Source organism: Halichoeres trimaculatus, unplaced genomic scaffold, assembly GCF_033239565.1.
Source record: "Halichoeres trimaculatus isolate MK-OKI-2021-1 unplaced genomic scaffold, fHalTri1.1 fHalTri1_scaffold_7, whole genome shotgun sequence".
NCBI lineage: Eukaryota > Metazoa > Chordata > Actinopteri > Labriformes > Labridae > Halichoeres > Halichoeres trimaculatus.
In genome coordinates this window covers 8481329-8500151 of record NW_027437185.1, presented here as the reverse complement: position 1 = coordinate 8500151, position 18823 = coordinate 8481329, and the positions used below count along the sequence as shown (strand labels likewise).

Below are 18823 nucleotides of genomic sequence, written 5' to 3'. Positions count from 1 at the left end.
CATCCACTGCAACGCAAAATTTGTAAAAAAGAAGAAAAGAGAAAAAACAGAGAAGAGATGAGGCCAGAGAAGTGAAAAAGCATGGAAATCTGTGGCCCCAACAGAGAAATAAACAAAAAGACATCACATGCACAGAACACAGGGTGGAATCTGACAGTAACCAGGCAGAAAAACTCAACACAACAGTGGACTCAGAGACAGCATCACAACAAGCTTCCCCCAGCTGGTCACCGTTCTCTCACAGCCTCACTGAGGAAAGCAGCAACTGAGAAGTTAAGGAAGGTTAAAGAATAAAAAAAAAAAAAAGTCTGACATCACATTTAAAAACTTTTGGAAATGACCACGATACTGAACTGACCTCAGGGTCTGCAGACTGTAGAGAGCATTCTCCTTAAGATCAGACAGAAGCTTCACTCCTGAATCCTGCAGCTTGTTTGTACTCAGGTCCAGCTCTCTCAGATGGGAGGGGTTGGACTTCAGAGCAGAGGCCAGAGAGACACAGCTTATCTCTGTCAAACTGCATTCACTCAATCTAAATAAACAATAAATGATGAAGAAACAAAAATCATGTACTGTGTCAAGTATTGTGTGCTAATGTAAATGCATAGCTCATTACCAAGCCTTGAGGTCAGATCTTTGTCCTAAGATAAATACAGAGACTTTTTCACTCTGTTCCTGAGGTTCATCATGATGTCATGGAAATGTAGTATTCTCAACGATATCTCCATCTCTAAAGACATCAACACTTTTTAATAACATGCTGCTGATCTAAATCTTTTAAATAAAATAAAAATATTTACCAGAAAACAAACAGAATAAACAGAAAGCTAAATGGTTTTAAAGGATCTTCTGGATCCAGGTGTGACTATTTAAGAAAACTCAGACTGCAGACTACACTTTGTACATTAAACCTCAGAAATCTTCAACTCAGCTTTATAAATATGGGGAATGTATGAATGCAATTAATATCTGTTAAAATTGTCAGAGCAAAAGTAACAACAGAGAGTCAGTAAACTAACCTCAGAATCTCCAGTCTGCAAAGTGGACTCGCCAGAAAACCGCACAGAAGCTCCACTCCTGAATCCTGCAGCTCATTGTTACTCAGGTCCAGCTCCGTCAGGTTGGAAGGGTTGGACTTCAATGCAGAGGCCAGAGAAGCACAGCTGATAGCTGACAAACTGCAACAACTCAATCTGGATTTTTTTTTAAATGGTTAAGATGAAAATGTATTTAATATCAAATCAGTTGTTTTCATCTCTAAACCCCTACCAACTCTAAACACCAAGAATTGTAATATAGAGTTAAAGAGAGACCTCAGAGAATGCATTGGATTACTCAACCTTAATTTGCTTTATCTACAAATAGTTGAAGTTTTTTTTGTTTTACACTCAATTAGAGTCACATAGTTTTCTCTGAATGCAGATTACAATAACTACATTAAACATACAAACAAACGAATGGAATACAGGAAATCTTCAACTCAACTCCATTAGTGTGAGAAATGTTTTAACAAAGTTAACCTCAGAGCAACACCAAGTAGTCAAAACTTACCCCAGAATCTCCATTCTGCAAAGTGGACTCTCCAAAAAACCACACAGTTCCTCCACTCCTGAATCATGTGGCTTGTTCCTGCCCAGGTCCAGCTCTTTCAGATTGGAGGGGTTGGACTTAAGGGCAGAGGCCAGAGAATCATAGCTGATTTTTGATAAAACACAGTCCCTCAACCTGGATCAAAAAAAACCAAACAAATAATGTAAGTTCAAGGTAGGGTCTGCATGAATTTCCCTTACTTGTTAGTAAACACAACATTCAAACTGGGCTCTTCCTTCTTGGCTCAGTGCCAGCAGCAGCACACACCCACCATGACAACATGACTACATTCAGTAGCTCAGCAACCACCTGTAGCATTGTGTTTCTACGAGGGGGGACTCAGAAGCTGTGCATCTAACTTGGCATGTTAGCACAAGCTAATCACTGGGTTGTTTTACACATACCAGGTTGACAGTTGACCTGAGCTGCTCTCAAAGTGGCAAGTAGTTCACCTGCACTCGCTCCTGTGACCACATCAGCTGTGTCCTGCAAAATCTTCATAGGCCGGCATCTTCGTTTGGAACTCACTACCCACTCATATCCAAATTATTGTAACCAATCAACTATCAAATCAAGCTAACCATTTCTTTTTGTTAGCTTAAATATGTGATTCTGCTGTTGTTTGCTTTGGTTTTATTTTGCCTTTGTTCTTTGTTCAGTATTCATTATAACAACTATATAGTGTATTTAAGTTTTTAAAAAAGCACTATATAAATACAATATATTGGTTGTTGTATTACTTTTATCAAGTGTACTAACTTTGTCAAAAAGCTGAATCTGGCTGTACATTTTAAAAGCACCAATCTCTACTTTAAATACATGGGAAATTTCCCTGTTTGTGCTTTAGCTCCTTCCCTGACTGTGTCCATGTGTAGAGGACGCTCAGCTGAGAGGAGACTACTGACTTCCACTTAAACTGAATAACCAAAGTCAAGAAGAAAACTTGACTTATTATGTAGTAGTGTATGTGAGGGAGGGGTGAACAAAATTAACTTTATGAAAACGAACAGATCAGAGCAATAATTATAACAGAGAGTCAGTGAACTGACCTCAGAATCTCCAGTCTGCAGAGTGAACTCTCCAGAAAACCACACAGCAGTTCCACTCCTGAATCTTGCAGCTCATTGAAGCTCAGCTCCAGCTCTCTCAGATTAGAAGGATTGGACTGCAGAGCAGAGGCCAGAGAAGCACAGCTGGTATCTGACAAAGCGCACTGACCCAATCTGAATTAAACATAAGTGGTGTAATTTAAGAAATTTCTCATATAAGATTCCAAACAGCTAACATTATTTAGGTTGAAAATTGTAAAACACAACATGTGAAAAAAAAAACCTCTGAGTAATATTCATGTTGGTGCCTTGTTACATTCCTCCAGAGATGAATGTGTGACTTAAATGTATTTGTACTGTGCTGCTCCTCGGGCTCTATGGGCCCTGGTCCTGGCTTGAATCCTGCCCTCCTTTAGAAGCCCTCATCTCAAAAGATTTCCACTCTGGTCGGTAAAAGCTCTTTCGCAGAAAAAAAAGAGGTCTGTGGACAACCAAACTTTGAGTATCCTCATCTTGACTTACCTAAGTTTTATCAACCTCAGGTGCTCTGTTTAAGTGAGCTCTGTTCATTTCAGTCACTGTCTGAGAAAATGATTCTTTTACATGGTTTTATCATGAGTGTGCACTTGGTTCATTCATTTTATTAGAATCCTGGTTAAAAGGTTGACTGATATTGTCCTGAACTATAAAAGTTTGAGTTCTCTAAGGGCTATAGGTCATGAGGTGGCTTTGCTGTTGTTTAAAAGGGAACATCTGTTGCTAGGTGCGACCCTGTTGGTTGTTGCTGCCTGTTGCAGCAGCTCTCTCTTTTTTGTCTGTTTCTTGTAATTTTTGCCCCTTTTCATCATCTTTGTATTAGGAATGGATCATTACTTTGTATGGCTCATTTGTTGGTCATGGACACCAAACTGGTTTTGTCATCAGTGATATTTTTTACTATTTTTGCGCCTGTGTTTGTCTGGTCTGTCCTGCTAACTAGTGCAAGGCCTGATGTTTCCCACAAGGCGAGGGGAAGGAGGTGAGGATGACGTGCTGGTTCTCAGAAGTGACGACATGGACCTGTCCTTCCATCCATCATTGAACACAAGATCTATTTCCAATAAGATGGATGAGCTAGCTGTGCTAACCCAGCAACAGAGGGAATACCAAAAGGCAGAGTAGCATCATGCTATTCACAGACAAGGCTAATGGTGCAAACACTAGACACCAACGCCACATTTGAAGAGCTTCACCTGCTGTGAGCAGAAAGGATCCAGGAGACAGAGACTGAACAGACTGCTGAAGAAGCTCAGAACTAAACCCGGTAAAGGTGGAGACTGGCTGAACTGGACAATGATGAACAAGCTATCTATTTTCTGATGGACCTTTTTGCACTTTCTATAAACTTTCTTACTTTTGCTTTCTTGATTGCTGCTGTGACTCCTGAATTTCCCCTATAATTAAAGTATTTTCTATTCTATTCTATTCTATTCTATTCTATTCTATTCTATTCTATTCTATTCTATTCTATAACTTTAGCTTCATTACTGTTAAGAGCTATACTAGCTTAATTGAGCCTTCTCTACCCAAAAAATATATTTCCTGAATATACTGAAGTCAAGAAAAAAAAAAACCTCAACTTAATTCTGACTTTAAAAAAATGCTAGGAGATTGGTAGGGCTGTACTAGACATTGTCAGCCACCAGACCACAACTCTACCAAGTCTTTCAAAAATGTGAAGGATGCATGGACACAGTTAACTTCTGTCATTTAACATGTCAATCAGAAATAATAACGGAGAGTCAGTGAACTGACCTCAGAGACTCCAGTCTGCAAAGTGGACTCGCCAGAAAACCACACAGCAACTCCACTCCTGAATCCTGTAGCTTGTTTCCACTCAGCTCCAGCTCTTTGAGATAGGAAGGATTGGCTTTCAGAGCAGAGACCAGTGGAGCAAAGCTTTCCTCTGACAAACTGCACTGCCACAATCTGAATAAAAAGTAAAAAACAAAGATTTTTATTTATTCCTCAATCAGATCTGTTCTGAGGTCCATCATGGTGTCATAGAAAATGTGAGAAATGAATGAACAAAGTTAACTTCCGCTGTTAAACATGTCAGAGCAGCAGTAATAACAGAGAGTCAATGAACTGACCTCAGAGTCTCCAGTCTGCAGTGAGGACTCTCCAGGCCTGCTGACAGAAGCTCCATTCCTGAATCCCCCAGATTGTTGAAACTCATGTTCAGGACTCTGAGATGGGATGGGTTGGACTTCAGAGCAGAGGCCACAACTTCATAGTGAGTCTTTGAGAGCTGGCAGGCCTGAAGTCTTTAAGAAAGTTGGTTTGAATAAAAAAGGACACTTTATATTCGGAATGTGTTTGATGAGAATGGAGTTGATCACATCCTGTTTACGTAAATATCATCAGAAGGATCACAGAGTCTGAAACATCCAAAAAACATCAGGGACAGAACACATCATATTACACTTTAATAAACGAGTAGATCACCCTCTTCAGAGTAATTATGATTTATAGTATTTTCAGATCCCAACTATCACATGTTACTGATTTCAAACATTGATCTCAGATAAACTTACTCAGCCTTTCTGCAGTTCCTCACAGCCGGAATAAGTCTCTTATGTGCCTCGTCTGATGTGTTGTATTTCTTTGGATCTAACTCATCCAGAACCTCCTCTGACATCTGCAGCATGTAGGCCAGAGCCGAGCACTGGACTGCAGAGAGTTCCTGCTCTGATCTGTTCTCTGACCTCAGGAACTCTTGGATCTCCTGATGGACTGAGGGGTCCTTCATCTCCGTCAGACAGTGGAAGATGTGGATGCTTCTGTCAGGAGAGACCCTGCGACAATTGATCTCCTTCAGGTTGTTGATGACTCTTTGGATCATCTCTGGATTGTTGTCTGTGTGACCCAGCAGACCCCCTAAGAGTCTCTGGTTTGACTCCAGGGACAGTCCATGAAGGAAGCGAACAAACAGGTCCAGGTGACCAGTTTTACTTCTCAGGGATTTTTTCATGGCTCCTTCCAGAAAGACTTTCAAAGAGTCATCACCGTCATCATCTTCATGATCATCTTTGTCATCTTCATCAGTGTCTACATATTCATCATCTTCATCAGTGTCTTCGTCTTCATCACTATCTTCATCAATGTCATCATCTTCACTGTCTTTTTCATACAGAAAGCTCCACAGTACAGCTGTGTCTCCGTGTGTGAAACAGTAGAAGACGTAGACTGCAGCCAGAAACTCCTGAACACTCAGATGAACGAAGCAGTAGACTGTTTTCTGGAAGATCACACTCTCTCTCTTGAAGATCTCTGTGCAAACTCCTGAGTACACCAAGGCCTCAGTGACATCCAGACCACAGCGCTCCAGGTCTTCTTGGTAGAACAGGATGTTTCCTTTCCTCAGATGTTCGAACGCCAACCTGCCCAGCTTCAAGAGAACTTTTCCATCAGCCTCCATCAGCTCCTGAGGACTGGTCTGAAGACTGGTCTCATGACCCTCAGCAAACTTCTTCTTCTTCCTCTGAGTTTGAACCAGCAGGAAGTGTGAGTACATGTCAGTCAGGGTCTTGGGCAGCTCTCCTTTCTGCTCTGTGCTCATCATGTGCTCCAGAACTGTAGCAGTGATCCAGCAGAAGACGGGGATCTGACACATGATGTGGAGGCTCCTGGTTTCTGTGATGTGTGAGATGATTCTGCTGGACACATCTTCATCACTGAACCTCCTCCTGAAGTACTCCTCCTTTTGGGCGTCGGTGAAGCCTCGGACTTCAGTCAGCCTGTCTACACATGAAGGAGGGATCTGATTGGCCGCTGCAGGTCGAGAAGTGATCCAAACGAGAGCTGAGGGAAGCAGGTTTCCCTGGATGAGGTTAGTTAACAGCAGGTTTACGGACCACTCCTGTGAGACATCAGACACAACCTGAGTGTTGAGGAAATCCAGAGACAGTCTGCTTTCGTCCAGGCCGTCAAAGATGAACAACAGTTTACAGACAGCCAGCGTCTCTGCGCTCAGCATCTCTAATGTTGGATGGAAAACATGGAGCAGCTTGAGGAGACTGTAGTGCTGGTCTTTGATCAGGTTCAGCTCCCTGAATGAAAGCAGAAGTACCAGACTGAGGTCTTGGTTTTCAGAGCCCTCTGCCCAGTCCAGAGTGAACTTCTGCACTGAGAAAGTTTTTCCAATCCCAGCCACGCCGTTGGTCAGGACCACTCTGATGACTCTCTGTTGCTCAGGTAAGGCTTTAAAGATGTCCTGGCACCTGATGGGAGTTTCCTGGAGGACTTTCTTCTTGGAGGCTGTCTCCAGCTGTCTCACCTCATGTTGGGTATTCACCTCTTCACTTGGTCCCTCTGTGATGAAGAGCTCAGTGTAGATCCTGTTGAGGAGGGTTCTAGTTCCTGCTTCATCACTTCCTTCAGTCACAAGTTCACATCTTCTCCTCAGACTGATCTTGTGTTCCTCTAAGATCTCCTGCAGATCAGCTGGCTCTTAAAAAGACGAAGAAAAGTGAGAAAAACAAAGAGAAAGTGAAAATGAAGTGATCGTTTACATTAGCTCATCAATATGAAAAGATATGCAGGGAGTCCTCGCAGCTCTGTGTCTAACTGTGCAAACTGAACTAAGAAGTGAACAGAGAACAATGAAGAAACAGAGGGCAAACCGTCAAACCAAAACATGTCAGTGATGAATTCCTCTGGTTTTGAGTTTACTCTGAGCGGAGAACAGAGATTAAAGAACAAAACAGCAGAGATATATGCTAAAGCAGAAAAATAAAGATGTTATATTTCACTTGGCTTTAAATGTGATAATGATCATAAAAATGTTGGTGCTGTGACAGCATTGTGTTAGCGTGTTCAAACCTGAAATTGTGTTTTAGACCAGATCACAGAAAAAGACAGGTGTACAGGCTTACTTTGTTCAGGGCTGGTCTGACAGGCTCCTGTTCTGGGTCTGTTTCCACAGCTGGTAGAGACTGGATCCTTCAGGACGTCCTTACACACAGCATAGCAGGGAGGCTGCTCCTCCACAGGAACAGGACTCCTCTTCCTCCCCCTGTAAACACAGGTCCTTATATGTTCAGGATTTGTTGACTAATGTGGAAAAATAAATCAGGAGCTTCAGTCTTACTTTGGTTCTGAGGGTCCAGGTTCATTACTGAAGTCTGGAGCATGATCTTTGGACCAGTCACTCTTCAGAGACAAACAGCTGGGTCCAGGAGACTCTGCTCTCTGTGTGATGGACTGAAATCTGCAAACACAAACATGTTCGTATTAAAGCTTGGACGTCAATTTCTGGGAACCTCAGTCCTTTCAGAGTAAGTGTTTTCAACTGGTGGACTTCCTGTTACTTCGCTGAGCTCATGTCTCTGCTGAGCATGCTCACCTTTCTCAAATAAGAAAGAGTAAGGTGGAGGGACTCAAGTTTTTGTCAGCGATGGGAGTCACTCCTTTTTTTTTTTTTTTTTTTTAATTGAGGCCGGCTCTCTGCTTTATAAAGGGCTGACTTTGAATTCCTTCTAACTGTATTTTGTGAAAAACATACTATGGCTATTGCGGTTTTTGGGGGTTTGACTATTTTTTTAAGATGCTTGCATACCCCCCTGCCAATACATAATACAATATTCAATATAACACTAGTTTAAAACCACTAACCCTTAGATGAAGTTAAAAGTCTCCTAAATTAGAGCACAACCTCTGCAGGTGGCTGAGAGCTGATGATAAGCTCTGATAATGCAGCTGTCAGTGATCAGAAACGTTCAGTATGACTGTTTGTTCACTGAGATATGATCACAGCTCTCTGTCTTCATGACAAGTGTCTGCTTTATTCAGAGGAAGATGAACAAAGGATTCCTCATGGTTACGCCAGACTTTTTTTTAAACTAGATTAAAGACTTTAAAAAAGTCGAACAAAGAAAACTTGAAAACTCCTATTTATACAAATTTAAATGTTGTCTAAGTCCAACAATAAGATACTGATACACTTCCAGTTTTGAAGGTTTAAGATCTCAGGTCACAGAAATAACCTCACTGGGGTGAAAATGGGTCCCAGGGTCAAGTTCATTTCCTTCTTATACACATGAACCAGCTACCAACAGGTAGGGATGATCCTTAGTATAGAGGACTCTAGAGTTGTTAAAATGAGTTAAAGCACAGAAACACGCAGCTCTCAGTAGAGTCTTACATTGCATCTGAGGGTCCAAGCTTATTCCTGAAGTTCACAGTATCATCTTTAGACCGGTCACTCTTCAGGGACAGACAGCTGGGTCCAGGAGACCCTGCTCTGTCCTCCTCTTCCTCTAATCTGGCGCTCATGTTTGGACTGAAGTCAGACTGAGGGGTTTCAGAGAAACACTCACTGAGAGTTTAACACAAGAATCAGGAGAAACCAGTTTGTTCACAAGTCTGTCTCACAAACACACGCACTCACACACACACACACGCACACACTGGGAAGTTTTTTTATGCTCTAGCTGTGCAGTCTCCCAACTTAAAAAGGAATGATGAACTGCTCAAAGTAGACTGAATTTTACTCATGAAAAGAAAGAAAAAACATCTTTTTTTTTTTTTTTTTTTTTTTTTTTTTTTACCAACCTATAGATCAAAACTAAGTAAGTTTAACTATAGCTTTAAGTATAAGAGTAGAAGAGCAGCCTATCAAGCACAGCCAGAATGACATCTGTGTCTGAAGATAACAGCATTGCAAATTCCCCCACCACTTCCCTCCTCACTCCTGTTACAAAACGGTCCAGAATAATATTTGTGGAATGTAACACTTATTTATTTATTTATTTATTTATCTATTTATTTACTTTTTATGAAGTTGCATAACCTGAGTGATTTAGTCTGAGTATCTTTGATTGTTTTATTGGTTGCTGGATAGTGATGCATTATACAAGTCAGCAAAATGTCCAGAGGAAAGAAACTGTCTGATCACTGATGAGTTAAACTGTTCAAACCTTAACTTTATGTCTCTGTGTTTATCCATCCAACATTCCTTCATGTAAACAAAGGTCGAAAAGACCTGTTTCAGCTCTTATCATTGACTCTGTGTCTTTAAGGGTTAAACTCTCTCTTCTTCCTCAAACACAGCTCCACCCTGTTTATGACTCATCACACACACACATCAGGAAGTAGACAGTGTTTTTCTGTCCTCGGGCAGACACACAGATGCACCGATCGCATCGTAACTTTAACCTAAAGACATAAAAAAGACGACATCAACAGAGAGAGAAGACAGCTTCCAAAAGGATTCTGTAAATACTGCCACTCCAACCAGAGACTGACTGCAGACTATACAGAGCTTGAGAAAACACACCAGTCAAAGTGAAAGTAAGTTCCAGTTAACTCTGCGGAGGAGGAAGGGGAGGAAGAGGGGCCTCAGCAGTCTGAGCTGTTGGAGCTGTCTGCCTGTCCTGAGTTTGGTTTCACTCAGAGGAAAATGGCTTCTTGTTCAGAGGAGGATCTGTGCTGCTCTGTCTGCCATGACGTCTTCAAACATCCTGTCCTCCTGTCGTGTAGCCACAGCTTCTGTAAACCCTGTGTGCAGAGCTGGTGGTCAGAGAAACAGACCCAGGACTGTCCAATCTGTAAGAGAAGATCTTCAAAGTCTAATCCTCCCTGTAACTTGGTGTTAAAGAACCTGTGTGAGGCCTTCTTACTGCAGAGAGATCAGAAAGCTGCTGCAGACTCTGAGGCTCTCTGCAGTCTGCACTCTGAGAAACTCAGACTGTTCTGTCTGGACCATCAGCAGCCAGCATGTGTCATCTGCAGAGACTCTAAAAAACACTCCAACCACACATTCAGACCCATTGATGAAGCTGCTCAGGATCTCAGGGAGCAGCTCCAGGAATCTCTGAAACCCTTAAAGAACAAACTGCAGAGCTTTCAAAAAGTCAAAGAAGACTGGACAGAAACAGGAAAACATGTGAAGGCCCAGGCTGCAGACACAGAGAGGCAGATAAAGGAGCAGTTCAAGAAGCTTCACCTGTTTCTAGAGGAGGAAGAGGAGGCCAGAATCTCTGCACTGAGGGAGGAAGAGGAGCAGAAGAGTCAGAGGATGAAGGAGCAGATGGAGGCTGTGAGCAGAGAGATAGCAGCTCTTTCAGACACAGTCAGAGCCACAGAGGAGCAGCTGAGAGCTGGAGACGTCTCATTCCTGAAAAACTATAAGGCTGCAGTGGAAAGAGTCCAGCAGCGCCCCCTGCTGGAGGACCCACAGCTGCCCTCAGGAGCTCTGATAGATGTGGCCAAACACCTGGGCAACCTGAGCTTCAACATCTGGATCAAGATGAAGGACATGGTCTCCTACAGTCCTGTGATTCTGGACCCAAACACTGCTGGACTAGACATCATCCTGTCTGAAGATCTGACCTGTATGGCATCAGGAGGGAAGAGACCGCTTCCTGGTAATCCAGAGAGGATTGGTGGTTATGGCTCTGTCCTGGGCTCTGAGGGCTTCAGCTCAGGGACTCACAGCTGGGACCTTGAGGTTGGGAAGAACACATACTGGGAAGTTGGGGTGTTTGAGGAGACTACACACAGGAAGAGACATGTTACCTCTGGATTCTGGATAATACAGTTTGATGATGATGATGATGAATACTCAGCACATACCCCATCAGGAGCTTGTACTCTTCTGTCAGTGAGAGGACGCCCTCAGAGGATCAGAGTTCATCTGGACTGGGACAGAGGAAAGCTGTCATTCTCTGATTGTGACACTAACACACACATACACACCTTCACACACACTTTCACTCACATCACGTTTCCATACATGTACGTAGATTATTTATCTACTCTGAAGATATTACCAGTGAGGGTCTCTGTTTCAGTAGAACAGTTAACATGATGATGATGATGATGATGGTGATGATGATGATGATGATGATGATGATGATATTGATGATGAGAGATAAGAAAATGTAGTTGCTTAGTTCTGAAAATAACGTCTCTAAACAAGAAACAATCAGATTTTTCTTGCCTCATGATCAGTAGGTTCTTAAAATCTTTACAAAACAATCGGGAGTTGTGTTGGGCTTTAATTCTTTTCAAATAACAACAATTTTCTGGACTTATAAGGTAAATGTGGCCCATATTACGTTGCATCAGACACTTTTTTTTTAACTAAAAACACAAGAAACACTTTTTTAGATTTCAGTTTTTGTGTTGCACATAAACAAGTTTTGAAATTATTATTATTTGTTGTATATTAGTATTATTTGTTGACAAATTCAACTGAATTGAACTGTCTGTTAGCTCCTAAAAGCAAATAATTTTGAGCACAAAAAAAACTAAAAAGAATAAATAAATAAATAAATAAATAAATAAATAAATAAATAAATAAATAAATAAATAAATAAATAAATTAGTATATGAGTAAATAAACTACTAAAAGTAGTTTCAATAATACTTATTTGAATAAAGTTTTCTTTCCCCATAGTTTTGGTATATTCAGGGTTTTTTTTAATTTATTTATTTATTTATTTATTTATTTATTTATTTATTTATTTTTTTTTTGAGCACTAGCTCAACCTTTTTATGCGTGGCTGTATCACTGCTGGTTGATATAACCTAAGCAAGGCTCTTGATTACATATTTTATTACCAAACTGGTGAAGAGAAAAGGACTGGAGACAGTGAGGATAGATTAAAGGATTAAATTCCTCATGTTTCTGGTTTTGTTTAGTGCTTGTTGTTAGCTGTGTATCAGATTTTTTTGGTCCTTATAAACCAGCATTTTATCTAGTCTAATGTTCTTGTACAGTCTCAGAGTTGATGTATACGTACCTGGCAGATAGAAGGTTAGCTTCTGTCTCCCTTATGTCTGTGAGGTCCCTTTGACCCTGTGTAAACTTTCACCCAGTCTCCTAGCTCCATGATCTGGTTCAACAGTCACACACTCTGATAGCACATCTCTCTGAAAACTGACACCAGCTGTGGGTTGAGACAGTTGTGTCAGTCATGTGTTTTGGCCAATTACTCTCAGGTGTTAAGTCGAACTTTACCTCTGTATAGGTGTAACAGTGGTTGTTATACAATTGTATTGCTCCAAGATATCATGGCTTATTCTTTTGGGACCAGCGCTGTAAACCTCAACTGTGACCAGAATAAATGCTAAGCTGAGAAATGGATCCTCTTCTTGTGATCTTTGGGAGTTGTTCAACAAAAGAACAGATAGATTTTAGATTTAAAGGTCCCGTAACATGCTCGTTTTCTGTAGTGTAACATGGATCATTGATGTCTTCATGACATGGTAACATGTTTTGGTCCAAAAAGCCAATAAATCAAGCACAGCAGCATTGTTTCCAGGCTCTTATAGCCCCTCTGTTCAGAACGCTCTGATTTAGTGGGCGTGACCTTCATATGAAAATGAGCCACCGCTGAGAGCAGCACCATGTAGCCATGAGTGCCGAGCTCCAAGTGCACAATGTTAAGAAAACAGCAAAGCTCGTTTACCGAAACATTACAGGCTAAAACAACAGGCTAACCGCCGCTAAAGTTAGCATCCTGAAGCTAACACAGAGACAGGGGGGACACTGAGGAAAAGCTCTTACATCTGCTCCACAGCACACAGCATTTAAAATACTCACATTTCCAGGGTCCGAGGTTTGTTGGTGGATGGTTGGTAATGTGCATGGATTAAGGACCAGTCTTTTCGCTAGCCCTCTGTTGTACTGTCCAAAGTTGGAAAAGCAGTCTGCCGTGAGGTGACTAGCACATACATGCACAGTTTTACTGAGTGTAGCTGGCACATTTCCTTGATAAATGAACTCTAGCCACTTAGTCTTGTTCTTCTGAGATGGGAAGCTTGAGCATGGAACTATGTGGCTGTTTACAACCAAAAACAAAGCAGTGATGGCTCTCTAACTTTGGCATTCTCTCCAGCAGCGGGGAGGAGAGTGGGCAGGGAGGGGGTCTGAGGTATCTGCTTCGGTGGACAAATCAGGTCAGACTTGCTCCTGATTGGTCAAAAAGGGAACCGCTGACGTTGGCAAATCCTGGAAATTCCAAACAGCTTGTTTTAGGTCAGGATTTAACCTTCACAAGCACTACTAAGTACAGGTTTCGTCATTAAATATCACATTTTGTGGGTTGGGAGAAAAGCAAAAGACCAACAAATTTCACTAAAAGACTTAATAAAGTGATTTTTGCATAATATGGGACCTTTAATTATATGTCCCTGTTTCCCCTTTCTGTTGATAGCCTCTCTGTGTCTTGTTTCACACCTGTGTCGTGTGAACTATATGCTTTTATAGTTTCTGTGTTACTTCAGTTCTGGGTCTGTCTCTCTCTCTGTCTGTCTGTCACGAGTCTCTCAGTGTTTTGACCTCCTGATACGTGTCTTCTGGATTTGGACTTTTTGAGTTCTTCGATTAATACCTTTTGATGAAATCTGCACTTGGATCCTTTCCAGGATATTGTTTCCTGAACTGTGACTGAGAGAGACAGAAACAGAAGATGACACAGACCTGACACTTGTGTTTACCCAAGTTGAATCATCACAGCCAATGAGCGTCCTCTAAAAGTGACTGAAGGCTCATCTACTGTGATGTTTGGACCTGGTGCTCCTCCCACTTGTCGTAAACCTTTCTGATTGCTGCCGGTGTGTCTTGTTGGCGATGGTCTTAGAAAATGTTCCATCTTATCATTTTTTTATAGTCAAAACAATACAGGAATTATCTCTTTTAGAAAATGACTTTGACGGGTGTAAGCACAGACCAATGAGGCCTACACGCCATAAATAAACAGAAGTTCAAAATTTGTAATGATCAGAGAACTTGAGCTGATAAAAGACGTTCCAACATAAAAGTTAGAATATTTGTGTCATTATAGTTTTTTTTTTTTTTTGTGATTATTCTTGATAGACCAGTCATTTTTGTACCTGGAACACAGAGGTGTTAAACATGGAATGAACACAACACGAGGGCGAGGCTCTCGTTTCATTTACAGACTTGCACCAACAGCAGTATTAAGGTTAGGGGTGGAGGAAGATTTATTCAATGACACTAAATGTTCATTATTCCCTCTCCTCTGTCAGAAAAAAAAACAAAACAAAAAACCTCAGGGTCCCAGAACAGGGAACTCAATCTTAACAACCGTAGTCCTCCTCTGTTGGAGACAGGGTTTCATGTTCTAGTACCTTGGCTGTGAGGACAGAGAAAGAAGTGAAATGTCACGCTGAGTCGTTATTTCCCCATGTCCTGGTTCATGCTCCCTGCAGGTCTGTTCAGCTCTCAGGACATGTATAAATGAGGATGAACAGGGGTTAGTCATGCTTGTAGTTTCACTCTGATGTTGTACACTCTCGACCCTGTAAGCAACTTATGACACCATCTAAATCACACAATCAAGCTTTGTTTCAGAGAAGTCTGTGTGCCACCAGGAGAAATACAGCCGCTGTCGCTGTCGGAGTAAGTGATGATTCTTTTGACCAATCAACGGTCTGCAGTGTTGTTGCTCCACCTTCCCAGATCAGATCGGTTTAGTCTGGCACCCCTACGGAAGGGTCCTAAAAAAGTGGGACAGCTCGTCACCGTTATCTGGGGATCTGTCTCGGGATAAGTCAGTGGAAACACAGTAAAATGCATGCCATGACGAACCGAACTGATCCGCTTGGTGGAAACGAGGCTTTAATTCCTTAGCAGTTCCTGGAACTAAAATCGCTGTTACTCTTGGTTGAAACACTTCATGTGTATCAGGAATAAATGTGACCTTGATGCATTTGACAAAGTAATATCACAATAGGCAGTGAGAGACTCAAATGTAAAGATTCAGATTAATTTAATTGTATGCACAGGATTAAACATTTACCTCAGTGTTTGAACAATAGGATTATGTTCATGTAAATGGAGGTGTGTTTCACAAACAGTCCTTTCCCTCTTTGTTTCTTCTGCCAAGCTGCACAGGTTGTACCAATCACACACACACACACACACACACACACACACACACACACACACACACACACACACACACACACACACACACACACACACACACACACACACACACTCATGTAGGAAATGTTTAATAATGAATAGGGTTTGATTTTGTTGCAGAGGTACAGAGGACATTTCTCTGACCTGAGTTTGTTGAGTCAGCACTGTACTTTGGAGAGTGTATGTGTGTGCTTGTGTGTGTGCGTGTGTGTGGTAACTGATTTTAAAGTAAGCAGCTCTCAGCACAGAGGTATTTCTCTACACAAATATATTTTGTAGTTTTGGGGAAATGCTGTGTGAACACAGAGGCAGCATAGGGGACCATCAGGACTGAACCATAAGAGCTGGAGCTATTTTAAAAAGTGTGAATTTAGTGAAGAAGAGGTTTGCTACTAAAGAAACACCAAAGTCTTTATGATTTTCACCTTTTTTTTAAATTAAACTCATGATAAAGGATCTTCCTTTTTTTAAAAAAAAAACTTTTATTAGTGTAAAAAAAGTGGCCAAGAATAAATGAAAAAAAGATGGTAGACAAACAGTGTACAGACATACCAACAGCAAAGGTTACAGTATTGACTTGACCATGGAGGACTTGTCTGAGATATATATATATATATATATATATATATATATATATATATATATATATATATATATATATATATATATATATATATATATGATCAGAATTTGGAGGCAGAAGAAAGGTTAGTACTTTTAGATCTGTCAGGTGTTTTGGCCACCATTGATTATTATGGAAATTTAATGTAGATCAGATTTACACCCTCAGTTAGATGAAAGGAGAGCACACCTTCCCTCTCTATCATAGACACACATGAAGAGTTTTGGCAGGGGGAGCAGCAGCAAAGATCGCCTTGCTACAAAACACAAGACAGTGGGCATCGATGGCAATGAGTATAATGTTAGTAAATTCATGTTAGTGTGTGAAAAACCTTTATTCGCAAAAATACATAAAGCAGGTTCTCTCCTTGTGCAAAAGTCACACCTAAAACCCCATAAAACCTTACATACAGACACATACACAATGATAACAAACCCATTCATAATCTGCTCTGACAGATAGTGTTTCTGATTCCACAGCACAGAGATAAAATCATATGAAAAATCAACAACTCACGTTAAAAGCCTTGTGTGACCCTACAAGGACAGAATATGGTCCATTTAACGTCCTCCTCTTCACAAACACAAACACACTTTGTGCACAAAGGCAAACTGTGGCTTCAGGACAGGTGACTGGGGACTTATGATGCTCCTTGCTGGCTTGATTTGCAGCAGCGACGGGAGCAGAGGATCTCTGGCCCTTTAAATCTCAAGGAGATATTACTGCCTGCAGCACAAACTGTTCTCCAATCTCACCTTGTTTCCCACTCAGCAAAACAGACCTTTACTTTGGTTTATGTTGGGGCTCTCTGGACAACATTAATTTTCCCGTAGCAGAGTGTCTTGTGAATTGTAACTCTACTTAAATTATACACTACGCTGCATTAAAATGTGTATTTCATGTTCATCTCTCCCATTACAAGCCAAGAGAGCAAATATCTCTCAGCAGTGCTACAGGAGAGTTCATCTCAAACGTTTGGAGCACAAAAAGCAATAAAGGAACCTGATGACCGGCTTTTAAAAAGTTTCCTTTAAACCCCAAACTTTTGTAACTCCTTAAGCTTTTTTATTTATACCATAATACCTCAGTGTGAAATTCAGACAACATTACCCAGAGTATGAAATAAAATAAAGCGATCCACAGTGGGTTTAAAGCCTGGAGGAGTGTAAAGAGTCACAGTACTAAACTTGAACCTGTTTGTGGAGCTCAGCTTCTTTAGTCAGTTCAAAACATTTTCCATAAATTACCAGGAAGAATCCTCATTTTTCAACAAATTGAGCCAAACTGACACGAAAGCATCACAAAGTTGATGCAGATTTCTCTGCTGAATATCCACAGTGAGAATCCTCTGTTCCACCAAGAAGCTCCACCAGAGTGAGATCTGGGGACTCTGGGGGCCATTTGAGTACAGTGAACTCATTGACAGCAGGTTGAGAAGATTTTCGTTTTTTGACATGGAGAGTTACCCTATTCGACTGGTACTAAGGGGATAAAAGTGTACCAAGAAGTCACTTAAACCACCTTTCTTCTCCATTTTGATGCTTGGTTTGAAATTCAGCAGGTTGTCTTCACCATGTCTACATGACTAAATGGACTGAGTTGCTGCCATGTGATTGGCCGATTAGATATTTGCGTTAACGAACAGTTGGAAAGGTAAACCTCATGAAGTGTCCGATAATTAAAATGATCAACAATCAACCAATGAACTGCTGCGAGCTGCCTCATGTCTCAGGTAGAGCTGTGTGTCTGACTTTATTTATCTTCCTGTTTGTTAAAGAGACATATCATCCTCCCAAAAAAAAGACAGTCACCTTTTCTCACACACAGAGATGTCCTTCTTGTCTGTAATCCTGCCTAATGTCAGATGACTGATGCTCTCCCTCTCTTCTTCCTCGGTCTTTGTCAAACTTTGACACGCTTCAGATCTCTGTTTTTGGTTTCCTCTGAGAGATTTTTCTGTCAACAACGAGAGTAGAACTCGATGGTTTACAAATGTGGAGCTAAACGGCTTTTTGGAGCAGCAGAGACGTGTATCACTGACAGAGCAGCCGGTGGCAGAGGAGTGTGCCAAGTGTCTGTCTGCCTGTTTGTGGGTGTGACTGTAGTTTAGAGAGGATGAAGATCAGAGAGGATGGAGTGGCAGCCACATTGGACGGAGGAAAAAGAAATCAGGAGACAAATAAACAGCATTAAAGTTATTACCAGTGGCAGCAACAGGATTATACAGAGCACACCAAGAGAATTTGCAACATGAGAGGAGGCTACTGGATGTCAACTTTTTGAGAGAGCGAATCAGAAGGCACAGTAGTGAGACAGGCGTTTATGTTTTTTTTCAATTGAAGACAGAGATACCACCTCTTTTTCTTTTTTTTACATTTTAGTTTTCCCAGGGAGGAACATACTAAGTTCTTTCAGGACAGTTACATACAAAAATATCAGAAAATATCTACTTATCTATTACACTCCCTTTTATTTACAGGTATACAAAGTTAGAAAAACTAAACAAAACAAAATAAAAGGTGTCACACTACCCAATTTCCCATGAAATTTGACTCACAACAGTTTTCAATCATCACTCACAATACTTAATATTCTGGTACTTAAAACCATATATTAGAGCTA

At 41.1% G+C, this 18823-nt stretch overlaps 2 protein-coding genes across 2 annotated transcripts; one reads left to right on the top strand and one right to left on the bottom strand.

Annotated features, from left to right (window-relative positions):
* Nucleotides 1-397: 397 nt before the first annotated feature.
* Nucleotides 398-8954, bottom strand: LOC141793230 (NACHT, LRR and PYD domains-containing protein 12-like). Its single transcript, XM_074673741.1, is given in 12 exon segments — nucleotides 398-468; nucleotides 471-532; nucleotides 1020-1193; nucleotides 1552-1725; nucleotides 2640-2813; nucleotides 4434-4607; nucleotides 4772-4945; nucleotides 5216-5696; nucleotides 5799-7128; nucleotides 7548-7683; nucleotides 7771-7890; nucleotides 8824-8954. Coding segments are annotated over 12 exon segments (3201 nt in total).
* Nucleotides 8955-10080: 1126 nt separating this feature from the next.
* Nucleotides 10081-11490, top strand: LOC141793231 (E3 ubiquitin-protein ligase TRIM35-like). Its single transcript, XM_074673742.1, has one exon. The coding sequence runs from the start codon at nucleotides 10081-10083 to the stop codon at nucleotides 11488-11490; it is 1410 nt and encodes a 469-aa protein (XP_074529843.1).
* Nucleotides 11491-18823: the final 7333 nt, after the last annotated feature.